Source organism: Triticum aestivum, chromosome 5A (assembly GCF_018294505.1).
Source record: "Triticum aestivum cultivar Chinese Spring chromosome 5A, IWGSC CS RefSeq v2.1, whole genome shotgun sequence".
In the NCBI taxonomy this organism is placed as follows: domain Eukaryota; kingdom Viridiplantae; phylum Streptophyta; class Magnoliopsida; order Poales; family Poaceae; genus Triticum; species Triticum aestivum.
In genome coordinates, this window is record NC_057806.1 from 365,630,122 (window position 1) to 365,642,911 (window position 12,790).

Here is a 12,790-nt window from a genome sequence, read left to right on the forward strand (position 1 = left end):
CTAATACTGATTTAGGGGCTAGTGCTATATTTTATAAAACCTAAAATAAGTAAAACTAAAAGAAACATAAACTAGGTTAAAGTAAAAGAAAATACAAAAGGGAAATTTTAACCTATAAGGATGCTAGGTGACTCCCCATCAGGAAGCTCCCCCGATTTGCTCCTTCGTTGACCGTTCGATCTGCCAGATTTTGGTCAACCGAGTCTTCCAGACCATTAGATCTTTACTGCACATTTTACCTTGCTATTATTTTTTCTCCTCCTCCATGACTGGTGGGCTCTCTGCGCCTGTCTATTGGCGGGGTGAGACTTCCCCGCGTGCGCGTCGTGGGTTCCTGGCTCGTCTGCAGTTGATGGAAAGGATGAATCGTCGCATGCACACCCGCCGGTACCCTTTCGCATTATGACGAGTGGCCCGAGTTGGCTGATGGTCCTATTCGTCAGTGGTTTCTTTATTGGCTGGGTCAGCCCATTGAACGTGTGAGAGCGCTTTGGGCCAGGCCGCACTTCCCGCGCCGCGCGCGACGTGCCTGACTCCTTTCGCCCAGACGCCCAGCCCCACAGCCGCCGCAGCACTCCGCCCCCATCCTCCTGTCCTCCACCATGAGCGCCTCCTCCTCCGCCTCCCCGCCGCGGCCTCTTCCTTCCTTGGCCGGCAGCCACTGCATCTCCTCACCGTGGGGAGTGACAGTAGCGGCAGGGAGCCTCCCATCCCCTCGAGCCGCCGGTGCCGGATCCCGCTTCCGCCGCCCCCTTCGCGCAGTACTCCGCGCCCGCCGGCCAACTACATGTGCATCACCCTGGTAAGTCCCAGCCCATGCTCTGTTCTTATTCTCCGGCGAGATTTTCTCAGCTATGTTTCTTCTCCGGCTTGAGGGAGTGGATTTCCATCACTGGATTCTTGGATAAAACGAGGAGATGCAAGATAGTCCACAACCGCATGGGCCAAACCTACAGGCTATAGCTGGATTGGCCTTGTTAAGGTGCGTATAAAAATACAACGTCGAAAAAGTAGTTGATAGTTATTAGTTGATTCTCTAATCTGATCGAAATATTCTCACGAATGTTTCTTTAGTGATAATATATTAAGATCTGGAACATTGTGGAGCAACGAGTGACAAAAGTATTAGATGAGATCTGGAAGAATGCAGCTAACTCTTGGTTGACTGGACTTATGAGGCGCAAGGTGAGCTTCTTCGCCTGTAACAGGATGCATTTCTCTTTCATATTATTGAATACATTGTTAAGGATTGAATGTTCTATTTGGTACTGTCCAGATGAGTTCGTCCTATGCTAGAAGGTGAGCTGATCCCAACCTAGGCCTCATGATGCTCCTGTCCTGCATAAGTTTTTACTCTCCTCAGATTTTAGGTTGGGTGTATTAACATATATGCCACACACTAAATTTACATCTTAGTGTAAGAGTAAATAGGGATAAATCATTGCACCTTGTTAAAAAATTAGAACTACAGAGAAGAAAGGAGTAGTTGATAAGGTTGTTGTGGTGTTTCTTTGTAAATAATGACATGCTAACTTGCTTGTTTAATTTAGGTGTGTGGGATATAGGAGATACAAGGAGAGATATTTCAGTTGCAATCCAGCTTTATTTCATTGTGAAACATGGTAGGCATGCATAGCGTGCTGGTCTTTTACTCTACAGTCCTGCGCCGCTGGTCAATTTTGATAGTGAGAAATACATATATTGTACATTTTTACATTTGATAACCTGAATTCTTCAATGACAGAGAGAGCTACATGGAGGTTTCACTGAGGGAGATGGGGTTGATGGAGAAGAAGAGGAAACAGAGGCGGGTGTTCTTGCGGCGCTCGGCTGGTTCCAAGACCGTGAGGGGAAGGACTTCATGGTGCGTGCGTGCTTTGCCTTCGAACCAAATCGAACCCAATAGAAAAACACACGCACATGCATCTTTTCCTTGTCCCTGATGTTGTGTTGTGATTGTTGTAGCCTCTGGAGGTGAAAGAGCAGAGGATTCGGGAGAAGAAGCAACCAGAGGAGCCGGAGAACACGGCCCCTGTCCTGTATATCTGCCACATCCCCCATGCTTCTATGAGTACCAGATGCAAGGTATGTCTCTATCAGTAGAGGTTGGAGAAGTGCAGGTGATGCAAGGGGTCTGTTCCTAATGTCATTTTTGTTGGTTTGGATGGGTTTGCAGGTTTCTCAGTAGCTTGGGGCTATTAAGAAGATGGTCTGTTGGTCAGTATTGCCCGGAACTGCAAGATATCCTATACTGCATTATTACAAGATATCTGGCGATTTGTGTGTGTTTTCTGCAAGCCTCTAACTTGCTGTTTGGTCATATATATGTAGACAGGAAAATCTAAGCATTCAGATAGTTATAAGTACATATATTTCAGTTGCAACTAAACTGTACATGACGATGAATGAATATTAACTAAGTCATTCACACAAATAAAAAAGTATACGGCAAGAGTGAATATCCAATTATCAGTTCATGAAGTCAGACAGATAAAAAAGCTGATTCTTAAACACGAACAAATAGATAGAATCTCGCACAATTGCGACACCTTCGCCTTATCGTTGTTATCTTTTCCGCTTCCCTTCTCTTTATTCCCCTTAATTCTGTTTATCCTACCCCTAGATCGAATATCATTTGGCAGGTGGATGTTAAGTTCATTAGTAATGGTGCAACCAATAAATTCTTCAAACTCTTATGGTACAGTTTGTTGTTTTGCTGGGACATTCAGTTCGTTGCTTTCCATCTCTAGAGAGCACGCCTCATTCTGATTGTTTAGTTTGAATTAGCACATTGAGGACAAAACATCTCTTTTGGTTCCATCTACTGCAGAACCTACTGGACAGAACAAAGTCGAGGGAAGAAGTATGCGAGTCAAGTATCCGTGATGACCAACTGATGAAAATCACATTTGAGTGGCCCAGTCGTTTGATCTGCTCCAACACTACCGTTCCGGCTTTCAGATTGAGTAACCTGTACCCACGTCTACTGCAAACCTACTAGACAGAATAAAATCGAGGGAATAAGTATATAAACTCTTTAGTTAATCAAGATGAATAGATTTGCCTATCCGCAGACAGCTCTGAATCAGTTTTTACCCTTTCTTTTCTAGAAAGATAAGAACAATACCCAGTACGATCCTCTTCTTCTGTACCAGCTTCACTGAGGAGCCAATTAGTACAAAAATGTCTTTTGAATTTCATAGTTTTGGTCATGATGCCATCATACCGCATGCATGGTGCTTATGCAACTATAAGTCTATAACTACAGAAATGTACCTTTCTTTGCCTACAGCTAAATATGACCCGTCTTAGATGGTTTGGAAGAACTAATATATGTACTCTCCCTTTTGCCTACTTTTGGGTATGAATAGTTCAACTGATTTTTGGTGATTCAGATTATAGTATCCAGCTTTCCTGGCTCTATTTTGTGCATCTAAATTTTTTGTGTGCAAAAATGTTCCTGAAAAGACATGAGTTGTATAGTTCAGCATCCTGCTTTGTGGTAGGTTGATAATATTCCATTTTTATGATTACCCTGCTTTAGATTATTCTTGTGTGCCTTGTGCAGCCTTTCCATTCTAGGCATCATTTCTCAATTGTTTGGGGTCCAATTCTACAAATGCTTGGATGTGTTGGTTCGGCCTTCTGTTAATCTCCAGATGATAGGTGAGGCAGGCAAGTTAATTCTCTGGTTTCTCATGATACTTCTAAAATCTATTGCATAGTAGGATACGTGCCTGAAATGTGTGCACACTTACAATTTCGGTTGTTGTGGAGTTAAATTATAAATTGATTTGACACGATAGATATATATAGAAAAAGCTTTCAACCAAGCAGACTATTCTTTTAGTATATAAATAGTATGGCTATATACACTGAGTGCAAAAGCTATTTGTTTGCCACTTAAGCTTATATATTTTCTTTAGCTATCGTCCTTTGACATTTTCTTTATGCAATGGTTGGTTGATCAAGCCGAGGACTTCCCTGCGGTGCTTGGTTGGACCATGTTTCATTCAGCTAATAAAATAGTATATATGTGTGTGTGATTGCTTCATCAATTTTCAGAAACATTTGTTGCCCAGTAGCTTCCAAATAGCAGTTTAGCTTTCTTTGTTGCACCTATATACTTGCACCTTACAACAACCATCATGTTCGCAAATCGTCTCTATGAATGTCCTTTCTTTACTCATTTAGGACTTATGAGTTGATTAATATGTCACTCTCAATAAAGTGTTTTCTTTAAATGAGGAATGACATATATAATTGGTTCTATTATAGTAGCTAGCATTCATCTTTTCCAAATAAATTGTACTGCCTTTTGCTTTATCTCTTGGTATATTTTTCATTGCTAACAATTGATCTGTAGAGATGCTATTCTGTCAAGATTTTCTGCTATCAAATAATTCATGGCCAGCTACAATGTTTACCCTTTTATGTAACTATTGAGACCCTCTCAGCTGTGCGATATAATCTCAGCTCTCAGGCGCTAGATTATGTATGTACTTGCCTCTCGTTATGGCACTCACAATGCTTCATGTTTGTTTACCTTTCTCATTTCTGTGCTGTCCTGTAATAAAACAAGATATTTACTCAAATCCTTGCAGGAATAACTAAGCCTTTCAAGGATGTTGCTTGAAGATGGAGGGATCTTTCCCTACAAGTTTGTTCTTTTTGTTGTTACAGCAAAGACTACTTCCTGGGTTGTCGAGGTGAGTTGTATGATGTAAGCACTTATGGAGGAGAAAAAATTACTTAGAATTTGACTTCTCCTGCATTTATAGGCTAATCAAGTGACCTTTTGTCAACTTTTATGCAATCTGGCTCTCCAAATTTTGTGCTTGCTCTGAACTCTCAAAATTTGTGCTTTGCTGTCCTGTGTTGATTAGTCAAATCCTGGTTTTGTCTTAAAGACTATACCCAGCCATGTCCTAGGTTTTTCATTTTGTATGAATTTCATGTTTCCCTGGAATATGAGAATACACCAACTGGAAGAACTGTTGAGCAACACATTTTCATGGGATTTTATATGTTGTGATGTCTGATTTTTGTCTCTCTTCCAGTTTACATAGAGAAGCCTCGGTAAGTACTCAAGAATTTTGTTTTCGTCTATATTGACAGACTTTAGGTATTTTTTTAGAATGGTTCTGAAACGAGGTCACTCCTACTGATCTTGCTCTTCGTGTCCGGTGGCAGGATGCTAGGTCAAGAATGCAGGGTGGGCGAAAGAAAATTGTGAATGCTTTTATCTCCGTGGTCATTTGGAGCATATGGAGGGACAAGATAGCGGGCTTTAATAGTGTCTTCGCGCTGCTCCAGAGAGTCATCGATCCTGATACTAGGCAGTAGGCTGGTGTGAGCTTGGGTCATTTGATCATCCCCGATTGTGTAAAGACTCCTCTGGAATATATGCAATCCTATTGCATGGTTTAAAAAAGAATGATTCTGAAACGGGTGTAAAGCAGTGTACGTGCTTGGCCACAGCTAAACCTACTAATATATGGAATTTTTTTCAAAGCACACATGGTGTTAGTGGGTCTCTGCTCCAGTTGGCGCAACGGGTGGTATCATGCCCATGCCTATATGACACGATATACTTCTTTGTAATGTAATCAGTTGTGCATGTCAATGGAAGTGGTTTAAAGCATGTAAGCTGATGCATCTTGTGCTTGCTTGTCACTATTTGTACTAGGCAAGGTCTGCAATAGATTATATATTCATTCAAACATGTACTTGGTTTGCTTCCTTTTCCTGCTTGAACATATGTAAGTTCTTATTGTCTTTACATGCTTATTTGGTGAGGAAGCCATCACCATCTAATTCATTCATATTATTTCCTTTTTAGTTGTAGTGATGCAAGGTATACCCTCCCTTGGAGAAAGAAGGATATTATGTGATCACGTGATTGGATAGTACTCCCTCCGTTCGGTAATAGATGACTCCAGGGGAGGCGGAATCGTGAACAAATCAATTTTACAATAAGGCCCTTCCGAAATTTGAAATCATTACAATTCAGTACCCAGTTCTCCGTCCGCTCGTCGCGATCCACCGCGCGGAACCTCCGTCCGCCGGCCAGAACCTCGATCTCCCGCCGGCCAGAACCTCGAGCTCCATCCCTAGCACTAGGACCCCGTCGCCGGCGTCAGCTCCTCGAGCTCCCGCACCCAGCACCTCGAGCTCCCCACCTCCGAGTACCTCGAGCTCTGTCTCCGGCAGCAAGATAGCGCCGGTGACTCCAGCACATCGAGCTCCGTCTCCGCCGCTGCCAGGATCAGGCGCCGCGGCTCCATCTTCTGCCTCTGCCAGGCTCAGGCGCCGTGGCTCCATCTTCCGCCGCTGCCAGGCTCAGGCGCCGTGGCTCCATCTTCCGCCGCTGCCAGGCTCAGGCGCCGCGATTCCATCTTCTGCCGCTGCCAGGCTCAGGCGCCGCAGCTCCATCTTCCGCCGCGGCTCCATCTTCCTCTCCTCCTTGCTGTAGCGTGGGAAGGTGTCCCTGCATCTCCACGGCAAGGTTCGTGGCCACAGGGGTGCAGCTGCTACCACAGGTTCTTCTATAGATGTTGATCCTCTGAACGATCTGTAGATGTTGATGTTGGTGTTGATGCTACCACTGGTTCTTCTGTAGATGCTGATGCTACCACAGGGGTGCAGCTGCTACCACCATCTCCTCTGAAGGATCTTCTCGCGCGCCACCACTGGTTCCTCACGTTTTTCTGTCTCTGTAGATGTTGTTTGAATGACTTGAGTTGTCTGAAGAGAGCCAGTTTCTTCAGGTGCATCAGTGAGATCAACCAAGCTGTCATTGAGGAAGCTTTTAAACTCCTGGAAGTTCTCCTCTGTGGGGCGATAGTGGCCACTGTGAGGCCAAATAGCCTGCCAACAATAAAGTTCAGGTTGTGTCAGCATGTTGCCTGATAAAACTGGTGTAAGAGCTGTTTGCAGATAAGAATTGCATACCTTCAGAGTCCCATTTTGAGCAACCAGTTTCCTAGCAGCAGATGTAGCTCCCCCAGCAAGAAAGCTAGAATGCTGAAATTTACCTTTCTTCTTCTGCAATTTATAAAGGCAAAAAAGATTCATATTACACACTGAACTGACATTTCTACATTTGAAGCAGAGAAAGAGAAAGAGGAGCAGCAGCACCCTCCAAGCAGAGAAAGGGAAAGAAGACCAGCAACATCCTCCAAGCAGCAGTACTCTACAAGCAGTAGCAGCACCACCACCACCTTCGAAGCAGAGAAAGAGAAAGAAGAGCAGCAGCGCCCTCCAAGCAAAGAAAGGGAAAGAAGACCAGCAACATCCTCCAAGCAGCAGTACCCTACAAGCAGTAGCAGCACCACCACCACCTTCGAAGCAGAGAAAGAGAAAGAAGAGCAGTAGCGCCCTCCAAGCAAAGAAAGGAAAAGAAGCAGAGAAAGGGAAAGGAGCAATTCCGTGCGTCCCTGCAAAGGTTGTGTTCAGCAGGATAATGGAAGCAGTTTGCAGGCCAGTAATGTGTTAAATTTCACACAATCATTTCCATTGTTGATGACCAGGAAGAGCATAGGATACGAGCACAGATTGTGTGTAAACTCCAACAGATTTGATTACTGTATATGAAAGGAAAGGATGATGCAATTTTTTTATTAGCAACATGGCAATCTCTGTGTCAATAACTATGTGGTTCAACTTGTATGATTGTGTGAGCATGAAGTGGTTGTGTGAGCATGAATTAGGAGTAATAATTGTTTCTTCTAGAAACACATCAGTGGTAATAATAATAATAATAACAAATGAAGCAACTAACTGACCTTGTATTGCAACTATTGACATTGTATTGCAACTAAATCCGAATGTGCTGCTTCAGGTAATTGACATTGTATTGCAACTAAATTGTTTTTAGAAAATGCAGATGTCATTTTTGTCATATTTGGGACTCTGCAATTTCTTACTCACTGAATTTATCATATAATGTGGTTCATGATCAATGGTGAAAGAACTGAACACAGATGGTTACCATGGGGGAGCGTAGTGATTGGAATTGCTTATCCTCTCGGACGTCGACACGCAGTTGTTGGTCGCCGGGCACAAGGCAAGGGAGGGGGGCCTCTTCTGCACGCCAAGGTAGCTCGCCTTTTGTGCCACTGGAGCAGCCAAGAGAGCAAGAGAAATAAACAAACACACATGTCAGACCACCAGAAAAGAAGAAATTCAGTTAACTGGTAACTGCATCCCCTTCTTCAGAGAGAGCTCAGGTTCTGAATTTTCCCTTCAGTGTACACACAAGTGGAGAACAAAAAATCTAGCAGAAACAGAGGACTGAACCAAGATACGGCAAAGAATAGCTGCATGTTTCTGAAGATGCAGCCTAGTGCCCAAATCTGTGCGCCATCTGTGCGGGATTTGTGCGATCTCAAGTCGCACGCAAGTGGCAGATGGGAGTACAGACTACAGAGAAATGACTAATGCTTTGATCCAATGACTACTGGCAAGCGGGATTTGTGCAGGACAAAAAAGACTAATGCTTTGATCCAATCTTATGGCGCCTACAGACTACAGAGAGGTTAACTGAACAGTATACTTGAGAATGGAGAAAGGGATTCCAGAGGTGAGAGGTGGCTAGGCTGACCGTGATGTAGATAACGAAGGAGGCGACGATGGTGCGGTACCGGCCGAGCCACGAGTCGGCGACGGCGGCGCCGAGCAGCGGCAACATCGACGCGGCGCCCGACCACGCATTGACGGCCGCGGGCGCTAGGGCAGCGGCTGGCGAAGCTCCTTGGCGGGTGTGCCGGCTGGCTCGGTATGGAGTCAGAGCTTGCGTACTGCCGCTCCAGGCCGCCGCCCGCAATTCTGCCGGCAGATCAACCACCGGCGATGTGGCAAAAATTGAAGCTTGAGACGGTGGGGAACGAGGAGGGGGACGAGCCGGCAGCATCGCAGCGTGGTTCGGGGGAGGAAGGCGGCGTGGGGCGGGGGAGGGAGGAAGGCGGTGGGGGGCGGCGTCGGAGAGCCAAGACGGCGAGCGGGCGAGCAAGAATGGTGAGCGACGGAGTTCTATGTCGGGAGCGGAGGACCGCGGGATTGGTCGGAAAAAATAGAAGGACTGTTTCGCAAAAAATACGACGGGGTCATCTATTACCGAACGGAGGGAGTAGGTATCTAAGGAGACGAGCCATTAGTTTGAGTTCAGGAAGAGGTGACAGCGCATGGGAGCTTGGTAGTAAGAAAATGTGGTTTGAGGTGCTTTCACATTTTCCTGAAATTTCTCATTAGTATGTAGAGTTCAACTAAACCATAACGAACCTGGAGGTTTATCTTATCTATGTTTGTACCCATGCAAATTTTGAATTGTTTACTTTGATGGTTTATCGACTGTTAGAATATAGTAGATTGTGTTCAACGTGCTCACAAAATTGAATAGAATCCATTCGATGTCGAATTCAGATTAAATCTATGGACTAGCTCATTCAGGTATTACAGGGGAAAACAACATTTGTTTTCTGGATTCAGTTTTGGTTCTTTTTATAAAAATGGTCGAATAGTGATCTTAATGAAACATTGCATTTTTTCCATACAAGTCGCTGGTATAATTTGTACCTAGCAAATAAATTTGTGTCACTATCTATTTCATCAGGTAAAAACACCAACATGTTGTTTGAGATGCATGTATCAGTTGTAGCCAAGATGTGCGTATGATGATGTATTGCTGACCATGGAGCCAACTTAGAGACTTGAGACGTTGCCACTTGCTCCTACCACCATGCAAGTGGTTGATGCTTTAGTGTTGAACTGTTGATGAATTCCTCTTTTCTCTTTAATCTATGTGATGATGTCCCTTGCCATAAATACTTGTTATGTAGATTCAATAGAAATGATGATTTAGCCATGTTTGATAGTTATAAAACAAATGTCATAGATGATAGCTATTGTTGTTATGGAGACGTTTCAAACTATTGTTCATCTGCTATTCAATGTTTGATGCTCCTTCATTATTTTTATATAGAGGGGCTAAAGCTCCAATCATACATGTTTGCTTAAACCTAAAGCTCCTAACTAATGAAAATATTTTGAAAGCACTCATGATTTTAAAGGTACATATATTTTTAAACAAAAGCCTATGTATTTTTTGCTCAAACACATAGTCACTGAAGATGCAAATATTTTCAATATGAACATGGTTACAAATGGGTCTTTGCGAACATGGTAGCAAATATATTGTGCTATCAAATTAAAATGTGTATATACATCTCATTGTAGATAACAATCCACCATGTTTCCTATTAAAGGGAATTAAACTATGGATATGTTTTTCATCGCGCACATGGATTTAGCGTGCCTCTGCGCCATTTGGCGCAACGGGTCGACTAGTAAAAGGAAAAAGAAAGGCCCACTGCCCCTGGCCATAGCCACCTGGGCGGCCCAACCCAGTTGGCCCACCTAGCCCCCACGGTCGCCTCCCTGTTCCCCCGACCGGGGTCGCAATAGGGCCGACGCCCCGCCGGACCAGCTCGCCGGCGTCGACGCGGTGGGGGATAAGGTCGAGTCCCACGACCCCCTCGGGCTCCTCACACCCACTCACTCTCCTTGGAACGCCCCCTCTCCCCCTCTGGCCTCGCCCCCTTCTCCAGATCCACCTCGCCCCGATGCACTATCGCCGCCGCGTTGCCGCGCCACCGCACCCTCCTCGCCGCCCCACGTGTCCACGAGCCCCGCGGCCATCTGCTGCTTCGTCTGCACCGACAACGTCAAGGCGGGAGCCACCCCAGCGCCGGATCCCCTTCGTCTTCCTCCTTCGACCGTCGTCGTTCTCCTCCGACGCTAGCGCCCACTTCAGCTCCTAAACCCATAGCCGGGCCATGTGCGACTCCCCGGTGAGCTCTCGCCCCTCCTCCCTCTCCCCGTGTGCCCGCGCCCCCTCTAGCTCGCCTCGCCGAGGAAAAAGAGCTCTGCTGCCCGCCATGGCTGCCGCCTACGTGCCGTACGCGCTCCCGAGCCCACGCGCGAGCCACTGGCGCGCTCCAGGGCGCGCACATCACTGCACTGCGCCCCTAGCTCGCCCTCCAAGCCGTTCTAGTCTCACCCCGGTCCACGCCCGATCCTCGTCGCTGCCACGGTTCGTCGCCAGCACCCCTGCCGACCACCACTGCACCCGCGCCCGCCACCGTTAGATGCGCACAAGCGTTAGGGTCCCGTATAGCTACTCTGCGCGTGATTTGGTGAACCGTAGCGCGATTCCGGCCGGTTCCGGCGTAGAACCACTGCGAAAGAACTCGCCAGAGCTACTCCGGCGCCACCCGCCGACATTGCCGCCCTTGGGCCACCCCACAGTCACTGACTGGTGGCCCCCAGATGCCCCGCTGGCCCCCCTTTAACCCATTGACTTTGGTCAACCCTGACTGGGCAACCCCAGTCACTGAGTAGTGGCCCCCACCCCTAATACTAAGTAGATTAGTTAGTTTTTAATTAACTTAAACTGATTAGTTACTGACATTGGGCCTCTATTAGTTATTTGGTTAATTAGTTTAATTTAGAAAACCCTGTTAGTCCATTGTCAATGACTGGTGGGACCCATCTGCCAGGTTTGACCTGAGTTAGCTGGCTTGACTGCCGACGTCATGATTGCACAATAAAATCATTTTTGATTTAAAATAAATCTAGAAATTGTTTAAATCTTTGGAAAATCATATAAAATAATCGGTAGCTTAGATGAAAATACTTTGTAGATGAAAGTTGCTCAGAAAAGTGAGGCGAATCCAGGTACGCCCTTCGTTCATCTACCACACTCCCCTAGCATTGCGAACATGGAATCGTCCCCCTTCATTTCACCTGTCCGAAATTATCAAAACTTCAGGAAAACTTTCCCGGATGTTTTCCCCCTTCGCCGGTATCATGTAGCACTGCGCTAGAACACCCTAACACCGCCTATCGTCATGCAATGCTTAATGATGCATCTGTTTGCTTTTATTTACTGTTTCATCCCCCTCCTTTTCTCCGGTAGACCCCGTGACCGATGTTGATGCCGATGCGATCGACTACGCCATCGACAACCCTTCTTCCCTTTCAGCAGAGTTTCCAGGCAAGCAAACCCCCTTGGTCATTCTGATATCGCCCATTCCATTCTCTCTCACGCTTGCATTAGATTTTGCTACTGTAATTGATTGCTCCTATTCTGATGGATAGCCTGCTTTGTAACCTACTATTGTACCTTACCTGCTTATCCTAAACTGCTTAGCATAGGTTGGTTAGTGATCCATCAGTGACCCCCACCCTGTCCCTGTTGCCCCTGCATCATCATCGACGACTCGATCAACGTGATCGACGACTAGAGCCCTACACCTCACATCACATCACACCCCTTTTGTTGCTCGACTTTGTGATACGTCTCCAACATATCTATAATTTTTGATTGTTCCATGCTATTATATTATCTGTTTTGGATTTTTATATGCATTAATATGCTATTTTATACTATTTTTGGGACTAACCTATTAATCTAGAGCCTAGTGCCAGTTCCTGTTTTTCCCAGTTTTAGAGTTTTGCAGAAAAGGAATACCAAATGGAGTCCAAACAGAATAAAACCTTTGCGATGATTTTTCTTAGACTAGAAGACAACCAGGAGACTTGGAGATGAAGTCGGAGGAGCCATGAGGCGGCCATGAGGATGGAGGGCGCGCCCAGGGGGTAGGGCACCCCCACCCTTGTGGGCCCCTCGCGCACCTCCAGACCTAATTATTTCGCCTATATATTCCCAAGTATCCCCCAACCACCAGAGGCATCCACGAAAACACTTTTCCACCGCCGCAACCTTCTG

General features: G+C 45.8%; 1 protein-coding gene and 1 long non-coding RNA gene across 15 annotated transcripts; one reads left to right on the top strand and one right to left on the bottom strand.

Moving 5' to 3' along the window:
* The first annotated feature begins 511 nt into the window (after positions 1-511).
* Positions 512-5,723, top strand: LOC123103398 (uncharacterized). Of its 13 annotated transcripts, XR_006449788.1 has the most exons (10): positions 513-982; positions 1,075-1,185; positions 1,277-1,299; positions 1,551-1,622; positions 1,745-1,864; positions 1,966-2,085; positions 2,177-4,495; positions 4,605-4,709; positions 5,061-5,079; positions 5,194-5,723. It is a non-coding gene; the product is annotated as an uncharacterized lncRNA (long non-coding RNA). The 13 variants fall into 13 exon arrangements; XR_006449785.1 differs by having other exon boundaries at positions 512-982; positions 4,605-5,079; XR_006449786.1 differs by having other exon boundaries at positions 512-982; positions 2,177-2,698; positions 2,831-4,495; positions 4,605-5,723.
* Positions 5,724-5,902: 179 nt separating this feature from the next.
* On the bottom strand, positions 5,903-9,127 carry LOC123103397 (IQ domain-containing protein IQM4-like). 2 transcript variants are annotated; one of them, XM_044524970.1, is made up of 5 exons: positions 8,606-9,127; positions 7,994-8,120; positions 7,141-7,439; positions 6,955-7,047; positions 5,903-6,870 (listed from the first exon to the last, which is right to left on the bottom strand). In XM_044524970.1, exons 1-4 carry the CDS (start codon positions 8,713-8,715, stop codon positions 6,957-6,959), a joined length of 627 nt encoding a protein of 208 aa, XP_044380905.1. In that variant the 5' UTR covers positions 8,716-9,127; the 3' UTR covers positions 5,903-6,870; positions 6,955-6,956. The 2 variants fall into 2 exon arrangements, with proteins under 2 accessions (XP_044380905.1, XP_044380906.1); XM_044524971.1 differs by lacking the exon at positions 7,141-7,439 and having other exon boundaries at positions 8,606-9,124.
* Between the last annotated feature and the right edge of the window lie 3,663 nt (positions 9,128-12,790).

Excerpts from the sequence above, each read along its gene's own strand:
- LOC123103397 (XM_044524970.1), bottom strand. The coding sequence starts at position 8,715 with ATGCGTGGTCGGGCGCCGCGTCGATGTTGCCGCTGCTCGGCGCCGCCG. Across the intron at positions 8,121-8,605 it reads CCTTCGTTATCTACATCACG|TGGCACAAAAGGCGAGCTAC; the intron begins GTCAGCCTAGCC and ends TGGCTGCTCCAG. Across the intron at positions 7,440-7,993 it reads AATCACTACGCTCCCCCATG|GGACGCACGGAATTGCTCCT; the intron begins GTAACCATCTGT and ends CAACCTTTGCAG.